At 43.6% G+C, this 19863-nt stretch overlaps 2 protein-coding genes and 1 long non-coding RNA gene across 6 annotated transcripts; 2 read left to right on the plus strand and 1 right to left on the minus strand.

Moving 5' to 3' along the window:
• The first annotated feature begins 4396 nt into the window (after positions 1 to 4396).
• On the plus strand, positions 4397 to 10307 carry LOC146549981 (uncharacterized). 4 transcript variants are annotated; one of them, XM_085260032.1, is made up of 6 exons: positions 4397 to 4425; positions 6965 to 6999; positions 7681 to 7888; positions 7998 to 8104; positions 8436 to 8583; positions 8814 to 10307. In XM_085260032.1, exons 2-6 carry the CDS (start codon positions 6979 to 6981, stop codon positions 9119 to 9121), a joined length of 792 nt encoding a protein of 263 aa, XP_085116158.1. In that variant the 5' UTR covers positions 4397 to 4425; positions 6965 to 6978; the 3' UTR covers positions 9122 to 10307. The 4 variants fall into 4 exon arrangements, with proteins under 4 accessions (XP_085116158.1, XP_085116155.1, XP_085116157.1 ...); XM_085260031.1 differs by lacking the exon at positions 4397 to 4425 and adding an exon at positions 6694 to 6776 and having other exon boundaries at positions 6905 to 6999; XM_085260030.1 differs by lacking the exon at positions 4397 to 4425 and adding an exon at positions 6696 to 6776.
• LOC146549982 (uncharacterized) lies at positions 6441 to 18999 on the minus strand. The gene is made up of 3 exons (XR_014890175.1): positions 18783 to 18999; positions 18404 to 18600; positions 6441 to 12855 (listed from the first exon to the last, which is right to left on the minus strand). It is a non-coding gene; the product is annotated as an uncharacterized LOC146549982 (long non-coding RNA).
• Positions 10433 to 12066, plus strand: LOC146549983 (adenosine receptor A3). Its single transcript, XM_085260028.1, has 3 exons — positions 10433 to 11117; positions 11207 to 11670; positions 11795 to 12066. Exons 1-3 carry the CDS (start codon positions 10582 to 10584, stop codon positions 11965 to 11967), a joined length of 1173 nt encoding a protein of 390 aa, XP_085116154.1. The 5' UTR covers positions 10433 to 10581; the 3' UTR covers positions 11968 to 12066.
• Positions 19000 to 19863: the final 864 nt, after the last annotated feature.

The following is a 19863-nucleotide window of genomic DNA, read 5'->3' on the forward strand; positions in this document are numbered from 1 at the left end:
CTGGGCAGTCCTAAAGGTGCAGAAATCACAGCAGAAAAACCCAGCTGGATGTTGTTTCCATGGATTTAATCTTAATCGAATAAAAGTGTCGAGACTGTTGTTTCAACACGTCCCTTTTGGAAATTTTGGATTCTTTTCCAAGATGTAACTTGTGTTTTATTCCTCTTTCTTTATCTCGAGATGTTTTTTCTTTTAAGATTCTGCTGACTTGGTAGCGTTGCATAATTTGTGCAGATTTTTCACATGCATGCTTAACATGCTGCCACATACAAAGACAATGGATTCAGATCTGGTGACTAAAGTGTTCATTGAAGTGCACTGAGCTGTCACATTGTGAAACCAGTTTGAGAGGCTGGAAATAACCAGAAGATGGTAAATTATGGTCATAAAGAGAGTCATACGTTCACCTGTGACACTGAAACCATGATTGATTGGTAGTTATTAAAAGAGGGCCAAGAAAAAAAAAATCCCAACAGCATTAGTGCATGGACTTTGGACACACATCCTTCTGGTCCAGTGAAGAAGAAAGAAGGTAACAGGAGTGGTGGCAGTATGATTAATTCTTCAAACACCTAACTCAGGATAAGCAGACTAGGAATTTGCAGGAATATCACGTTCTATACTTTCCTCCTAAGCCTGTGCTCACTTAGGAATAATCGGTTTAAAGCCAAAAAGGCTTTAAACCTGGAAAACAAACTACACCGAATATTTTTGATGTCACGTCATGATCTGAAGCCAAGGACTCACAAAAACAAATGGTATTTAATATGAAACATCAGACGGCACCATATTTTGGAAGATGCATGCACAGTCTAAACATGGCAAGAGGCAGATGCTACATGTGATTCTTTTTGCAAATGAGGCGACAAGTTCAGGGAGGGAAAGAAAAGACAGCTATTGTTTCGCCTCCCCTGCCCTTGTGACAGCTGTGGAGGTGTGGGCCTCCTGCAGGAGAACACTGAGCACGGAGACAATATGAATGGCTTCGCCAAGTGTGAAGTGTGTGGGCTTTGCTCTGTGCAACAGGGGCTGCTTTCAGAATAGCTCATCAAACACCATCAGGCTCTTTATTGTGTTCTTTGGAACATTTTGTGTAGATGTTTTTCTTTATCTTCAGAGCGTGATAAAAACTTTTACGCTCCCGCTCTAGCTTTCTTTGCCCGTGCTTATCTGGCTGTGAAAGCAGATGATTTATGTACCGTCTTCACACTTGAGTTTATGTGTTATTGCGATAAGGCCGGTGGGGTTGTGTGCGTGTCTGTGTGATGGTTTATGAGTGTTTATTGAGACCGCAGATTGTCGGATGGCCTACTGGAGGACACAAACAATCTTCCGTGGGAATGCAAAGTTCCATGAGTTCCCAATCCCTCTCCTTATCTCCAGCGTTCCCACATGAGTAATGCATGTTGTCCTCTGCACCATCTGACCACCGCACTGCTGGTGACCATTTGCAAACTGCATGCGTTTAGTTGCGTGCTGCAAGGTGGTTATAATGAACTACATCTGGGCAAAACAATCGCAAGTTATTGTCAGAAACGTCTGAAATACATAAATAAAAAGCTTTTGTCTTTGTGTTAACCAAGAACGCAAGAGTGACAGACAACAGTGTGTGAAACGAATTGAAAGGTGGAGGAGGTGATGGTGTTGGGTGGGGTGTGTGTATGTGTGTGTGTGAGAGAGGAATCAACCTCAAGTTTTGCATACTTTCCAGTGTCTCTCATACACAGTTAGTATGTCAACACCATGGTGTCCACCTGCCTGCTCACCTGCCAGACTGTTCACTGGAATCACCTGGCTACACTCAGGGCCCTGCCCATGGGTGTGAACACGAGGCAGAATTTAAAAAACAAACTGTTGCTCCCTAACTACAGATGACACAAATCATTATTAGGTAGACGTTTAGTCCGACACAAATGAAACCATTTAAATCAAACAATACGATTTTTGTGTTTATGCCTGTGAAGCAGCTAGATTTCAGTAAATAAATCGTGAGCATCTCTCATACTCAGCGCATGTTTATGTTTAGTGTTTGTTCACTGAAAGATTGCTACTGTGAAAAAAACACCCACTGTCACTAATGTCTTGGCACACACACACTTTTGGGTAGACGTTGGGGAAATTCCCAGTAACCTGCATGAGTAAAGGTGATTTGCGTATGCTCACTAATCTAAGGGGTTTGGCTGTAACTGTAAACCTATTACACCTGGACACACACACACACACAGACATGCACACAGCCCCTTTGCTTCAAGGCCTCGCACACTAATGGTCATTAAGTGGTTGAATGTGTGTTTGTGTGCGTGTGTGTAAACACATGCATTCATAAGCCAGTTTTACAATTCACCTGCTATTCTTTGACCGTTAAACATCAAGTGACTCAGACGTAGTGCGGTTAGTTGATTAAATCGCTCGCGCACGCATGGACACCGTTACAAATGCACAGCAACGAAAGAAACAGGGAAATATATGAAAACGCATGTCAACAGCAGCAAAATGTCATCATCATCTTTTTGACTTCCAAGAAATTAGGAAAGTGGAGAAGATTATGTGCAGCAGATAAATCTAGTGATGGTTAACCTGCCTTCTTGAGATAGGAAAAAGTAATCAATTAAGTTTGTTTGGCCTCGAACACTTCTTGAAACGATTCCCTGATTAAAGCACGACTCCCCTGGATGTAAATTCTTGAGCACATTGATGGATTGCCACATCGTATTTAGCTTTCCCACTCCAGTTTCCTGTAACACATTTCAGGTCCAAAAACACAAATTGTAACACCTACATTTTCTAGTAAAGCAATAATTCTTAGATTTCACCCACCTGTGCAAGTGTGTGTGTGTGTGTGTGTGTGTGTGTGTGTGTGTGTGTGTGTGTGTGTGTGTGTGTGTGTGTGTGTTACTGAGTGCAAGGGTCCAATGTCTCTCTGGCCTTATCGCCTTGCCTGAATGCTCCAGGTGCAGACTGCCCTCTAAGAACCCTAACCGTCAGCTGTAACACTGAATGCTGAGGGTTTTTCCGAACACGTTTATCAAGTCCTTTTGTGAAGCTCTTGTGGGTATTTTGACAAAGAATCATTCCTACAACTGCAGCTACAACTATTTCTAACCTTGAACATTTCATTCAACACTTTTGCACAACTGTTCTTGCAGATAGCAGTAATGTCTTGGTACTACTGTGGATGCTGACACGTCTTTAACACACATTTGTGCAATGTTATGGATGCAGACGGGGTAAAGCAAATCTGACCTGGCGATTGCTCTTATCTGCTCTTTGTGCCAAGAGCTACAACAGAACACTTTCAAATCTGTACAGCTGACTTTTCCTTTTCTTTCCTTCTTTAGCTTTTGGCATCAAAATTACTTGGTTTGTGTCTCTGAGTGAAATATAGACTTTCATATGTTGACCACATGTTGCAAAGCAACCCCCCGAATCTGCAAGCTGTTTTTTTTTTGTTTTTGGTTGTTGCTGTAATTTCAAATTTTGTATGAAGACATGGGTGGTTTTTTTGTATAAAAATGATGCAACATCTGTCAACAATTAGGCAGCTTGTTTTCCTCTCAGCTCGATTATTTGAGTGCCTGAAAACCTGCATTTCTGACTTTAACTGACTTAAACTCTAAGCATTTATCTCAGGGTGCAGCTGCCAAACACATGAAACGTGGAAAAATAAAAGTGTCACAGGTATAAGTTATACTCTCATCAATCATTTGGTTGATTGATGAGAGTATAGCTGAGTAAAACTGAATCAGTGTGCGCCCCTCCTGAGATGAACTTTGACCTTATAAAAAATACAATTACCTGGTTATTTTATCTTTTTAGGAAATTGCATGAAAGTTTGTTTTAATTGGTACATGAACTCTTACATATAATGGAAAACTTTTTTGTGAGATAGATAGATAGATAGATAGATAGATAGATAGATAGATAGATAGGTAGGTAGGTAGGTAGGTAGGTATCAGTTTCATGCAACAATCCTTACTATGGTATTTGTGTAACTGAGACCTCCTGAAACTGAAGGTTCATAAAAAAAGAATTATGATATTATGATACTGGTCATGGGATCTGTAAGCAAATATTCCTCATATATCCTTCTTCATTATAAAGACCACAGCCTACTCTGTCGTTTCTTTCTCACTTGTGGTTGTACTTTAATATAATATATGGAATATACTGTCAGCATCCTGAGAGTTAAAAAAAATTGGGATCACGTGCGTTAGGTACGAGAAATACTGCTGATCTTTCAAAGAAGATATGGCTCCCCCTTGCTGGACAGGTTTTTCTGGACTGATTCACTATTAATTTAAAACATGCACGTGTCCCTGCTGCAACACACCTGAATAAAATAAACAGGTCATTAGCAAAACTATAGAACTTGACTGCATGCTGAGGTGGCGACCCCTAACAATACTCAAGTAAATCTAAATAAATGTAAGTAAATGTAAGTGTTTGGAAAAATGTACTTCTAAAAGTACTTTTATTGCATGTTTATGTTTATGTTCATTCACTCATGAGATGCTGTAACAGGAATCAATGGCTGAATGGCCACATCAGCAAGCAGTCAAGTTCTGCAGTCTGGCTAATGCCCTAATTTTATTCAGTGTGCTGCAGCAGGGACGCGTGTAAAGAGCTCCCTCGAGGACTGTTTGACACCCCTGGTGTTGGACCATCGCTCTGGATTTAAGCAGCAGAAACATCTGACTGCAGATATCTTTAGTTAAGACGTTTCTGACTCTGAAAGCCAACCAAGTGTTTGCTCGTTCACTATGACATAATGACCCTCAATCACCATGATCCCTGTGTACCCTGATCATTTACAGGGAATGTGCCTGTGGTAATATTTCAGTGTACTGAACATGTACACAGATCGATGACACGCTATAAAGTTATTGTCCAGATTCCCGGTGTTTTTATCGTGCTGTGATACCCACTGCTTCTACGGCTTCATATGCACCATATATCATTCATCCAAGCAGGCAATCGGCTGGATTTGTTACGACAGTGCTTATCATGAGTCAGTGGCCTTTGATAACACAGTTTGCTGCTTTGCTTCGTGCTTTTTTTGGATGTAGATGCTCATCATGTCCCAGCATGCCTTGCAGAACTACACTGTAAAAAGTTCATCAGTTTAACATTTGGTTAACATAAAGAATCGCTGACACTCCTGTTTACTCGCCACTAGAAAAAGAGTTTCGTGTCCTACTGGACTGTTTGCGGGACCTCAAATGAACACAGGTTAAACACACAGACACACACACAAAATAGCATTGGAATAAAGGCACTATCTGCTTTAATATTATCTACTCTTAACTTGGTTCGTTTGAGCACTCAGACTGTTGTAGCGAACCTGACAGTGCACGCAGCAGACTCTAAGAGGTTGACAGGTTTGTTGTCACAGATCAAAAAAAAGCTTTGGGGAAATCCCTCTCCTATATACATCGTGCGAAAGAAAGCACATGTTGCGCTACAACACATGTTGCGTCCAGGAATCTACGCCTGAAATTTAAAAAAAACACACACACAACAAAAACAGCACAAAAAAGGAAGCAGCCACAATGCAGCGCACATCAAAAGCCACCTATGAATGACGCTGTTTTCTAAACCTGCGGGGTGATGTAATGCCTGCCGCTGTTTGCTTCCCTGCAATGGTTTATGAAGAACAATGTCATTGTGTAGGAGCATTCATTATCACTGTGATGACAAATAATTTCAGATTACAGTTACAGTTACAACTTTGTGGTTAAGTGAAACCAGCGGATTATCTGTGACACAGATGAGTTGTAACATTTTACTTTTACAGCACATTTTACCTTAACTGCATTGTCCTGAGGATGTGTAAAGTCTTTTAAGTGTTTTAAGAATTTTTTACTCTTTTTAACTCCAAGCATTGATAATTAAATCCTGGCATTTAGGCATTGGAAGTATGATATTCCCGAGGATTATTTTTCCTAGTTAGGATTAGATTTTTTTTAAGTAGTCCTGGAGACGGACCTTGCATAGAGAGCATGCCTTCACTCTTCTCTCACTTGATTTTATGCAAATGCCCAGTTTTAACATAACGAATGCTGTAAATACAAAACGTCTGCAAATAAGTTTTAATGTGAGTCATAGTTCTGAAATTAGGGTACAGTACAAATGTCTAAATATCCTTAGATGTACTTACATCTACATGTTACTGTGCTCTAGAGAATCTGTTTTTCTGCAACAAATATAATGTGTAAAATACCCATCACTCATCATATTTATCATATATATATATATCAGATCATATTTTTTAACCTACTCATATGAGTTTCATGTTTGACCTCAACAGAAATATAAAATCAAAATAATATGGCCACATTATTGTCCTCCATGGCACCTCGTCTGTGCCAAATGAAATGATAAGAAACCACAGGCACACCGCAGGCTTTGACTCCCTTAAAATGTGAAACACTGACAATCTCCAAAAACAGGACAAACTTTATTGCTGACATTTAAACGTCTGTACATCTGAAAACAATTATAAAACCAGTGACTGTACAGTAGCACTTTGGATAATACTAACGTAAAAATTACATTGTATGAAGAGACAATAGATAGGCAAAATAAACCACTCCCCCCTTTTGACAGCCCTCACTGGCCAATGAGAGGGGGAGGAGGGCATGTGTGGATAGAGTATAAGAGAGATGACATCCAGGTGGAACATCACACAGGTGAGCATTCACATTCTGACATCTCCGCCTTTTAATGCCTGAGGATATTACTTTACTGCACCACACGCAGGAGTGCGCCTTCGACGGGTACGTCGATCTTTGCTGTGCTTATTCGCTCAAGTCAGCTTTTTTGTCGTTTCTTTTCATATGATGGTGTCTGATAAGTTAGAGAAGTGCTGTTGAGTTTATGTGTGACGGCTTCTTTCACTTCTCAGTTCATGTTTGACAAAGTTTTGACCACTGGCTCAACTGATGAGGTCGTCTTCTCTTTCCAGATCATCCTTTTGGTATGCTGACAGAAATGGAGACGGTGAGTTTGATCAGATTTTTTTGATACTTTCTCTATTTTTTGTTGGGCATTGTGTGAAGGAAGGAAAGGCATATTTATATATTTATAACTGGATCTGAGTGACAATGTGGTCTTAAATATTACCATGTCATCTATGTATAGACTGAGGGTAAAAGGCTACTGGAAAATGGGCTATGAAAAGCTAAGCCATATGGTACGGTTACTTGCATGTTATCTGTGGCCATGAAAACACAAACACTTGCATAAATTTGCCAGTCAAACTAAAATACACATGCTTGCAGTGTTGTTCCTCGGCTCTTATCCAAAACACAAACCCTTCAGCACAGAGCTAGGATCAAATTCATTTCATTGGTGCGAGATTAAGTTTTGCAAATGTGTGCTATTTAAATTAATCCTATTATAACAATGAGCTGTGCTCCTTTTTTAGGGCTCTAAACAGAACGAGGCTCATTCAAAATTGATGAATGTGTCCGTCAGTGATCTTCAGATAGCAAAATCATTCACTGTGTGCATCACAGCACAACAGTGGCACACAACAGAACATCAATGGGCTTCATGAGAAGAAAGAAAGAAAACAAAACAAAATGGGTGTTATGTGTCATAGTAACGCCTCAGGCTATCACTGACAATAGATACAACAAATGCAAATGTTCATTATGTCCTGCCGTGTGTGTGTGTCAGATGGCTTATGCAACCGAGATCAAGCTAAGTGGAGGCAGGGGAGCCTGGAGTGGAGTGGCTCCTTCCTCCTGCCCTGAGGTTGACCTGGAAGTCATCGAGGAGTACCTGCAGGAGCATTCACTGGAGGTCCAGCCTGCACACACGCCTGCATCACCTCTGACCTCAATGGGGCAACATATACACTCCCACCAAGGCAGCAGAATTATAGGTTAGTGTCATGATGGTAATGATGGCCGGGGGGGGAAGATAAGAGAGATGCCAGAGTGTGTCTGAGTGTGGATTATTTCTACATGTATCTCTTTTGTGTTTCTCTATAGAGAATAGTTGGTCAGGTCAGCATGCTTATGAGTGGCACTGTGGCTCTCACAGTGAGGAATACAGACAGCAGCCCCAAGCCTGGCCTAGTCCCCATGACAACCAGTGGGTAAGTTCAAGAACCTCAACTTCCTGGTAAATTTAGCCTTAATTATCTTTTTCATACTGTGTGAGAGGCACGATCAACTCGAAGTAGAATTTAGACTAACATGAGCCATTTCATTGGTGTTGTATATGATTTATAAAGATAGTTACACGTTTTTGTCTGTGTGTGTGTGCGTGTGTGTGTGTGTGTGTGTGTGTGTGTGTGTGTGTGTGTGTGTGTGTGTGCGTGTGTGTGTGCGTGCGTGTGTGTGTGTGTGTGTGCGTGCGTGTGTGTGTGTGTGTGTGTGTGTGTGCGTGCGTGCGTGTGTGTGTGTGTGTGTGTGTGTTCACCACAGGGACACATAGCATATTCCGATGAGGCATCTGGATACATTGACTCAGATTCCCAGTCCAGTAGCTCCCAGTACCAGGATTCGCCGTCACCATCCTCTGACACAGGGAGCAGGAAGGACAGAGATCCCCTGCCTCTTGCACCACTGTCAGGTAGAGTGGCACACACACACACACACACACACACACACACACACACACACACACACACACACACACACACACACATAGACAGAACCACATTTGAACATGTGTGTAAGAACTAAAACTCTCAACAGCCTACAAATACCAAACGTCTCCCACACAGCATTCTGTTTTCATGCACGCACATATGAGACAGTGTTACCTCATATTTGTATTTACATCCCCTTTTTCCTCCTAAGGAAAGAGGAAGGAGCGGCTGTTCCAGTTCCTGTTTGAGATGCTTCAGACGCCATCGATGCGTAGCTGCATCTGGTGGGTCCAGTCCTCCTCTGGCACATTTCAGTTCTCTTCCCAAAACAAGGAGAGCCTGGCCCAGCTGTGGGGTCGGCGAAAGGGGAATCGCAAGCCCATGACGTACCAGAAGATGGCACGGGCTCTAAGGAACTACTCTCGCACAGGCGAGATTCACAAAGTTAAACGGAAGCTCACTTACCGCTTTGATGAGAAGACGCTAAAATGTCTACAGGGAGACTCAAATACAAAGTAGAAACAATGAGTCTATGTTAGCATAGAAATAGAATAAGGACAAAGGATGTCAAGGGAAATCACTTTGGGTGTCCCATGAATCTCGTGTCTGCTTATTATAGTTCTGTGGCATTTTGAATAACAAATGAATACTGAGTATTTGAAAGCCAGAAGCGGATGCACCGTAGCTCAGAGTCAGTTATACATACAGACCCACATTGTATTCAGTGTGAGGGGAAGAACTGTAAATGCAAACTTCAGGTACAGGCTAGGTGGGAGAGGTGATCTGGCTTTTATCATGTAAATCGAAAAGGTTATTGTAGAACATCTACTTTATAAGTAGAACTTAAATCCTTCAAATAAAAGTAGCATATTTCTCTTCTTTGTGTGTGATTCTGTATCGCAGATATTTAGCAGATACAGTTTACAATCATCTTCTTCATTTTGGTTAAGAAAACATGATCTGTTTGTGTCAAAAATGTCTTTTTTATGATAAAATAAATCTGCACATATTTTCAGAACATCTGACTATATGCTTGTGTGTGTGTGTAAAATGCTAAAGATAACCCGCACAGTGCATGTGGCTCAAATAAACACAGACATGGACGGACAGACCTGCACCCACAGCCAAAATTGTATGCAAAGTGAGCATGCAGGGAAAAACCGCCACTAAAAACAGACGTGTTAATCAGTAACATCTAAAGAGTTTGCACACACAGAAGCGAGCACACACAGATACACACCCTAACTTTGATGAGAAGTAGACTTTTTTTTCTATAAAGCTGCCAAACTGAGTGTCAATCCCAAGTTAAATAAACAATAGTACCTATTGTACTATTGTACTAGTACTTGATTTATAGAACACACTCACAGGTTTTGTTCCAGTAGTTTCTTCGTGCCACATTTGCAATGTCAGGTAGTAAAAGTGACTCATTGGTGTATCATGTATTGTATTTCTGTATGATTTTGACCTGTTTCGATACTTTCATTCCAAAAGAAAGGCAGAAAAGAAATTCTACCTTTTCCTGAAATCCACGTTTCCTTTACTGCGGTTACCAAGTACCTCGTGGCTTAAAATTTAACAGTCAAAACTAAGATCTACTCTTGTAGATCATTCTCTCCACTAGTAAAGACTAGTGATTTTTATCCTTAAGCTGTAAGGCTCAGAGTAAAATGCAACTGTAATAGAAATTCAGTCAGGTAATAAACATAACCATTATATGTCATTAAAAACCTTTGTCTTTATGGGACTTTTGTTTGCATGAAAGCTTTCGCTTTTGATTCATTTGATACGTGTTGCTGAGGACACATCTCTACTTGGACTTGTCGTAACAGAACTTTTAAATGTCATCTTGCTGCAACTCCAACTTTCCTTCACCCCCCACAGCACGAAACACACCCCTTTTGTGGAAAAGCCACATTTACATTATTGGGAGTAGGGAAAGGCTCTTCACTTACTGATGAAATACAGATGGCGTCTCCATGGAGTGCATGCCTGTTGTTCGTGCACGTACAAGCGCATGCATGTTCGCATATAAAAAGTGTCAGCTCAGTGCCTTTGTTGCTAAATTGAAGCCAAAAGCAACAAGAGACAAACCATCGAATGTGTTGGATGTTACTCAGCTGCCTTCGAGGAAACTCGTTCTGTCATTCGTAACAGCTTCTGGTTGTCTTGCTCTAATGGCTGAATGGAGCTGGGTGGCCTACACAGTACTGGAAGTGCTTATTGCTGCAGCATGTTGCTTTGGTAACGTGTTGGTGATGTGTGCTGTGTGTTTCGGTATCCGGGATTCCCTTCGGGAACCAACATTCTGCTTCCTCGTGTCCTTGGCAGTGGCTGACTTCCTTGTGGGTGTGGCCGCTGTGCCCCTTGCAGTATTATTGGATGGCTGGGTGAGTCTAATCCCTGAGTTGTGCCTGCTTCTCAGCTGTGTTGTGCTGGTGTTGACGCAGGCATCTGTGCTGTCACTGCTAGCAATTGCTGTGGACCGATACCTGCGGTTGCACACACCACTCAGGTGAGGTGAACTCTGGGTCTCCTGTTTTGTGAGTGAACACTGTGATATTTTCAGGTTTTCCCTTTTATTGTGCTTTATCCCTCTTTCAGATACAAAGCCTTGGCCACACAAAGGCACACATGGATCGGCGTGTCTGTTTGCTGGATGCTTTCATGTCTCCTTGGCTTCACTCCTCTATTCGGCTGGCACAATTACTCCTCCCCAGCATCTGATTCTACCAACACATCTTCCACTTCTTTCATCCGTCCGCCGTGCACTTTCCTCTCAGTTATCTCCCTCCCTTTCATGGTCTACTTCAACTTTCTCGGATGTGTCGTGGCACCCCTGCTGGTCATGACCCTCCTCTACACTCGAATCTTTTGGAGCCTACAGGGACGTCTAAAGGACAGCTGCCCTCAGTCCCGGGCCTCTCTGCTCAGGGAGAAGAGGCTGGCCTGCTCCCTGGCTCTCGTCCTCATCTTGTTTGCTGGCTGCTGGATTCCTCTCCACCTGATGAACTGTCTGCTGTTGTTTCAAGGCCCTCAGGCTGTCACACAGGGAACGCTCTATACAGGCAGGTGACAGTACTTTTTCTAGCCCTTACGCAGTTTGCAGCTGGTTGTTAAATATTCGAGAGCATGTGACTCATTAACACCACTTGCTGTGAAATGTAACACTAGCCAATCCAAATGTTCCAGGTATTCTCCTGTCTCACGCCAACTCAGCAGTCAACCCTGTGATCTATGCCTGTCGCATTCCAAAGATCCAGCAGGCCTACGGTCAATTATGGAGGCGCTTCCTTGCGTGGTTAAACTGTTGCCATCGGGAAAAAGCAGGTTCGCAGATCATTAACATGCAGCTGAGCCATTAACATACACATCTGGATAAAGATGGAAAAGCAGTCTCCAATAAGGGGCCTTTTGGACTTTGTCAGGAAGTTTGTATCTGCTCATAGAGTCTGTGTTCAACCATCATGTAAAGCTTTATTAAAGCGAATCACATAGACTGGGGAAAGAAGCCAGTTGAGTGTAATTTCCATTTATGGATATTTGTGCAAACTTTATTCTACAGATAGCAATTTCCTGTGTCTCCACTAGAGGGCGGCACACACTAACCATCGGCACAGCTCCTGTTCGACGACAATCACAACTGCAGTGTGTGACAAATAATTTCAAGCTGCCATTCACTGATTTTTGGACAACTTATTTAAGACAAATGTGACTTTATTAAAATGTACATCTTTTAAAAGCACATAAGTTAACACTTCCAGTCAATTCAACACTAATCATGCTGCGTGTCTTCCTCCTCCTTTTTTATTATATCTGGCAATAAACGTCATACTTGAGCCATGAGCATGTGTTGTATGTTCCTCAGTGTGCAGCGAGCTCCTCAGGGAAGGCAATAGACTGTATAGTTATCACCTGAGCAGGGTGCAGTCCCACCCACCAAACTATACAACCTACTACCTCACCCTGTCAGAGCCCAAGTCAAACACACCCCAGGTTCACCTTTCTAAAAATGTTGGGCCTATTTACCTGCTCGGCGTGAAAACAAGAATAAGACTGCTGAAAGCTCGTGTTTTTGCTTGGAGACGGCAGTCGGCGAGCGGCTGACTCGGCTGTCTCTTGGGAAAGACAGTAGATTGTATAGTTATTTAAAAAAGAGGTTACACAACCCCACAACTATTCAATCTACTACCTCAGCTCCAAGGACAGCATCCACGTTGCTTCAACATCGAAGATCCGCAAAGGTATCCTTCCTGCAACGGCACAAAGAAAGAAAGCGCTCAATAATATTAACTAACTCACTGAAATCATCTGGTTATTCAAGTTTTATTCTCGTGTACTTTTAAAAGTTACATTTTTCACAATATCTTCGAGTGACGTGTTGAAATTCAACCTCTGCAAAAAGCAGCCTCGTTGCGTTTTTGCTTTTGTTCTCCGTGTCTGTTTTATTTGGTTTAAAATAGGTACGGCTCAACGTCACGAGTGAAAGTGCTCACGCCTCACGCCAACAAGTCTTCAACTGCCAAGATTTGGAGAAACATTTATCGCTTCTAAACAAAAGAAGATCCTCACGATCGACCCCGTTTTTCTGTAACGTCTTTAAGAAACACGTTCCGCTAAAATAAATCAGAGGCAAATCATTTTAACGGTGAGTGGACGACGGAAAGTGAGAGCACTAATGTGTGAAAGCCCAACAAACAACTCACTGGCTTCCTGAGACTCTGGCATGTGATCGAAAGAGAGAAAAAAAGCGAGCTGCTCGATTCTGTGCCAGGAATCCTCCGTTTTCGCCAAAAACTGAGCTCATTGCAGCGGCTATCCCTGTGCAGGCTGGCTGCTGCTCCTCAGACGGAGGTACACACACAGATGCCTGCAAATATGGCTTCCACCAGCTGCCTCTCATTGAATACAAAGCTGGGATTCTGCCCCCCAAAACACAACAACGAAACACAAAATGGCGTCTTGCACATCGGCCATTTTAGGTCTGCTTTAAAACACTGTAAGGGTCTACCTTTTAGGTTTTTCGTGAGCTTGCTGCATCGTGATGAAGAAAGCACAGCTGTTCTATCAGGAGTGATGGAGAGTCAGTCCTGTGCCAACACTAAGGCGAAGCCAAAAGAGCCAGACGACACTCTATCACGGAGCGAGAGGGAAACTCTAACTTTACTTATCAGGCAGCTGGACGAAGCCACGACCGCGTGCAGCATGTTTCTGTCCGTGTAATGTTTCAGTAGCACCCTCACAGAGCGGGCAGGCATTTTGCTCTGTTAAAGTTTGATTCATATGGGAAGTCGTTGCTTCTCCTTCAGCCATTACCAGTTAAACTATTGCTAAACATGAGATAAAGATTAGCTCCGTGCACATCAGGTTGACATGCCAGTAACTGCGGGGTTAATGAGTGGCAGACAAACGCCAGGCCGGGGCCTCAGACTAACAGAGATGAGGTTAGAAGGTACACCGCCTGCATAAATTAGCATACAGCCACGACCCCTGAGACTTGGTCCAGACCAGCCTATAGTTAGCATGCAGTAGACCCTGCTAGACTGACTACAGAAGACCAGACAGACAGAATGGGTGGGGGTGCGCTGGCGTGACGCCCGACTCTGTCACCACGCCAGTGACAGATCTATGGGCTCTGCTTAGTCGCCAAGAAACGTCCCCCGACTGCAGCCGCGTTCGGAGGACGAGGCTGATACGACACAGCGCTCTCGGAGAAATGGGTCAAGTTAACGAAGATTTAACAAGACATCCGAGTAGGAAAACATGCACACAATAAATGCTGGTGGGGAGTTCTGTGCTTTCTGGGTTAATTGTGCAAAACCGGAGTCGACGCGGTCAGTCACGTGCCGGGCGCAGATATTTTCCGTGGCGCTTACAGCAGGTACGTACGTCCCGGCTGGCCCGATAACTTTTTCTTGAAAATAAACGCAGCTCTCGTCTGCGGGGCAGCTGGAGGAACTTGGAGAAATCTGGCCTTCTGAGCTAATCCCATCTGCCTATCAGACAGACTGTGCATCTGTCACAGCAGAATCACGGCTGAATGTTTGTAAATTCACAGCGGCGGTTTCAGTGTAAGCCAAGAAACGTGGGCCTTGTCCACTCGTACCCTCGGATAACACGACTCTGCTGTGACCAACCAGGATGTGTTTTTCTGGAGGCGATTTCCTGCTTCGGCCTTGTCATCCTTCTCTGGGTGACAGTCACACGTGTATTTCGAGGTTTCCAAAAGCCTCTGACAGTTTGAGCTCTTTGGCATCACTTTTCTCTATAAAGCCCACAGAATAAAATTTCAACATCAAGTCTTTTTATACCAGTTACTAAACTGGGAGGCCTTTTTAAGAAACACTTTGCCTTCATTGTGTTTTTAGAAAGAAGCCAAAGTGGACTTTTGTGGACCGCAGACTAAAATCAGAATGGATGGTTTAATGTTTTAATGGACATATTGACCACGCCGTGCCCGCTCATTTTGTCCTCTCTTCTTTCTTTCTAAAGATGTCGATGTCAAACAAAGAGCAAACGCCATTAAAACGGCGAGCAAAGGGAACCAGGTTTTACAAACTTCACGTCTCCACATTAAAACAAACAGAAACCCACGTGAAAAAAAGGATTAAGAATATAATGGAAACCAGCCTTAGCTCCTCTCCTCCACTGACGGGAGGATTCAGACTTTGTCCCCCACCGGGCGATTTATTCCTTGTCCGATGCAAACAACGTAAACACGCGGGTTAATTATCGAATCTCAGAACACTCGCAGCATACCCAGTTGCCAACAAAAGTCCTCAAAATTGGAGCAGATTATCGCAGGAAGCAGAGGCAGGAAAACACCTATTGGCTCGCCTGGTCCCTCGGTCCGCGAGACAGAATGAATGTTTGGCACAGACACAACGGACGGGGCACCACACCATTGGTACAGGTTCTTGTGTGTTTCTCTCTCTTTCGCTCTCTGAGCTTTGTGCCAAGAATGGACAGAGTCTGTGTGCCAGGCAGAATTTCAATAAGGGGAGTAAGGAGGTGGAGGTGGTGGTTAAAGAGGGGGAGGAGCGGTGGCGTTGATGGAGGAAGTAAGCCACAATAGATGGCAGAGTGAAGAATTCCCCGACTGACTGCTTGTCTAACTCACGTCCATTCTTACTGATCCTCTTAAAAGCACCATGGTGACTTTATCACACAAGCTTTCATCCTCCCACTCTCTCAGGAACGTCCTGCATTAGAGGACGAAGGAGCACTGAGCCTCTACCATCCCACTTGGCATGGTGCCCGCTCTGATGTTCTGTATATCCTCATTAGCTAGGCACAACACACAGCTCACGCTCGCATGTATGCAGAGATATGCTGCCATATGTGTGTACTAACACAACCGTACACTGGTACAGACAACACAGCACAGTTGCTCAAACTGTGGGCATTAAAGGAGCTCAGTTGATCTTGATTAGATGAATGGTAATTAAATAAAAAGGCTTCCAGGCTTTTGCGATCAGTGTTTTGGTTTTGTGCAGTAGATGGCTGCACAGACAAATGCTGAACTGACATGAGTCAGCCTGAGCGCTGGATAAACATGCTGGACAGTTTGTTTGAGGAAAAGATATATGACCCAGATACGCCAAGAGCATATGGGAGTCACTGTGCTGACTATCAGCTTCCAACAACAACCTGACCCATAGATACACATATAGACAAGGAGCTATGGCTGACAGGCCAAACAGCCAATCTGCAGGCTTGGGCTGTGTGGACAGTCCTCCAAGTAGTCGAATGACTAGTGTGTGTCTCTAAAATCTCCGAATGAAGAAAGGTCGCTTTCCTCCTCTCCATCTACTTTCTCTGTCCTCTCATCTCCACTTGTCTATGCTTTTGCTAATGTGCTAATGAGATGTGTGGTTACCATGGTTTCAAATGTTTCTGATAGCTCAGAATCCTGGCCTTGCATGTCGCTACACGCCCACATGTTAGAGCATTTACAAATGCCACACGGTGCAGACTGTACACAAGCATGCACGTATACAGCATATAATCACAAACACTTGGAAAGGTATGCCCTTTCAAAGCCAGTGCATGTGTGCGCGTGTGCATGTGCATATTTGTGCACATGCACACAAAGAGAATGCGTGCAAAAGTGCAAAGCAGTGTATGTCAGGACGAAACAGCTGCAGCTTCCTGCATGAGAAGAGAAACTTCCTGTTGCTTCGCTCCAAACCGCGGTCGGTCAGCCAAGATATCAACCAATCAGCTATGTCGAGGCTGAATGAAGGAAGTAAGCCTGACTGCCTCTAGGAGAAAAACTCAGAAGCATTATGAGGCAACACGATAAGTTCATCTGAGGATACGAGAGGGGCGGGGAAAGAGCACTCCCACTCCTACCTCTCTTTCTATCTCTGTAACTTTTGATCTCTATATTTTTTCAAGCCCTTTTTCCTCTTAACGTTTGTCTTTCTTTAGTACCACATTTTGATATGCAAAAAATCCAAAAAACAAACAAACAAAAAACTAGTTTACTTTTGTTATGCAGCCATTTGCCACTTTATGCGAAAGATAAGCAATCAGAAAAAATAGAGACTTGACAGAGTAGCATAGCCGCTAATTGTGAGGGGTATGATGAAAAGGTCTGATGGTGTTCACTGTTTACACGTGGCATGAAGGCGCCATTTTAACACCAACCCATATTTAGATGCAATATGCAGCTCTGGCATAAAGTTGTCCAGTTAGGTTCCTAATTACATGTACAGTAAGCAGATATTTCAATGTAATATCTGACCAACTAAATTTGGTTAAATTATTGCAACGGCTCTTGGTCAATATGCACAGTCGCTTGTCTAATTCAAGTGCAGTGTTCTGGTCTCTGACATACAGCTGTAATCACAATTACCCTTATATACGACAGTTTTACATGTTGCCTAAATACACACCAGTCACACAAATGCTACCGCTCATCTTTAAATTTCTTCTTCTCATGTGGCGTGTCAAAAAACAACAACAACAACAAAACCAAATAAAACAAAACATTCGTCTCACTACTGAAAAAACCTTTTTCTTTACAGCATCGTCAGTTTCATTTCTGCCCAATGCTTCCTCTGAAATGTAAAGTATATAAAGATGTTAATGACGCAGTGTTGTAGCAGCTACCTTTTGGCAAACAGACACAACTCTAGACTGAAAAAGCATAAAACTGGACACACAACTGCACCAGCAAACATGTTTCTGTGAAACTTCTGCCATATATCAGACTTTTTACAGTGGCTAGAAACAAAGGAAGTAAATATTGTCCTTATATTATCTCTATCGCCATGGCCCCGGATGATAAGAGATTTGTGCCTCACTCGTCCCATAACAGCTCTTCAACACTGGTTAGCACCTATACTTACACTAACCTGAAGCTTACAACCATTCTCAAGCCACACAACCCTCTGAGGTCAGTGAGTAACCAAGAAGGCCTGTCGTCCCTCCTACCAGTCTCCACAGAGACACCTGTTCAATACAGAAAACCACAGAAAATACTGTTGACCCCCCCGTCAGAGCCTGCTGTCCTGCGGCAAAGAGGGGTTCAGGTTAAGACAGAAAGAGATAGAGACACCAGGGGAAAGAAGACTGTCAGCAGGGAGTCGCAGTGTCCCTCTGAGCTCTAGAAAAGTTTCTCCTGTCATGTACATTGAGCCAAAATGGCGCCGAGGAGAGTGCGGCGTGGCAACCGATAACAACAGACAACGTTTAGGAGAAAGACCACGATAAAGGACAGAGAACAGGGCGAGAGGAACTCGGGGAGACAGACTGCAGGGAAAAGGTGTCACAGGATTAAAAAAAGGGAAATACCTGAAGCCTGTAGTGAGCGGCGGGCTGGGCCGGACGACTGACGGAGAAGAGGGCCGTGATGGCGGGAAGAAGGGAAAAGAGAGGAGTAGAGCACACCCTCTGAGAGCTACACCCCCTTCCCACAATCCCCTCCTACTGGCGTGAGTGCGTCTGTCCGTACACGAGGTGACAGAGGGACGTCTGCTCACACACAGCCACTGTGACACACACGCGAAAAGAAAATACATACACACACAAACGACGATATCAAACACACCAACAGCAAAGAGGTCCAAAACAGACCAGCAGTAGACTTGCATTACTGTCAGTGGCGTATAACCAAAACAGAGTCAAACACGAGAAGACGCCAACAACAGAGGAGTTAAGAACACAGACATACACATAATCAAATCACCAGCCTTTGGATCACCCTCTGCTCTGCCCTGTGCTGTGTTTGCCTCGGTCTGCCAGCCCACTTTGGCACCGCTGCCAAGAGGGAAGGAGAGAGAAGGACGGGAGGAGGTGGGGGGTGCAGAGACACAGAAAGAGGAAGGGAGTGACATGCTGTAGCGAGAGAAGGAACAGAAAGAGGAGGAGTCCGAGAAAAGAGTTAAGACTGAGAGTGTGCCACAGAAAGACAAGGAAACAAAGTACGAGAAGAAACGTCAAGTGTCGTGAGCCGACGCGGCGACACAAAACAGTCCGGTATCGGCTAACGTACACCTTTATTATCCAATATCCAAAACGCACCTCTGTCCACATACCCCACTCATACTATACTGCAGCAACAGACAGATGGCGAGAGAGACAAGCAGATCCCGACACTTCTGCCATATTGTTGCATCTCACCATGTTCATACAGTCAATAGATTTTTTTTAAAGAAGCTCAAACTGGCTTGAGATTTCTTATATACGCTGTTGGACTTTTGTTTTTCAAGTTCTCTCACCAGAAAAAGGATTCCTGGCAGACTTCCTGTCTTTTTTGACATCTCTGTTCTGCCCGTTTTTCTTTGCGTCTCCCCTCAATCCGTCCTCTCTCCCTCCATTGGGGATAATATCAGCCCTCGTGAGAGGGAGGGCTTTGAGAGAGTTCAGCTAAATGAATCAATGAGCAGGGAGGGTGGATACTTTCCCCCCCTGCCTTTGGCATCCTTCCCAGGTTTCCCTTTGCTTTCTCACCCGAGCATGATAGTTCAACACCAATGCAGATCTTGGATCAGCGAGCTGTCGCCTCTAGATGACCTCAATCATTAGGAGAGAAAACATAAATCCATCTGCTCATTAATGGCCGACCTTCTCTGTAGCCAGCTTGCGGGCCAATCATTGGTGCTGAAGCGGGTATCCCAAGCCGAGCCAACCAATCAGCACTCACCTCCGAGCTGATGTCATTTTGAAAATACTGAGTGTAACTCTAAAAAAACCCAGGAACACTCTTCTACCATTCGATTCAAGCAACCAATTACAGACAAAAAGCAAAGCTT

The sequence above is a fragment of the Mchenga conophoros genome, linkage group LG20, assembly GCF_057382185.1.
Source record: "Mchenga conophoros isolate Kocher_MC1m ecotype Shallow Benthic linkage group LG20, M_conophoros_male_GT1.1, whole genome shotgun sequence".
Taxonomy (NCBI): domain Eukaryota; kingdom Metazoa; phylum Chordata; class Actinopteri; order Cichliformes; family Cichlidae; genus Mchenga; species Mchenga conophoros.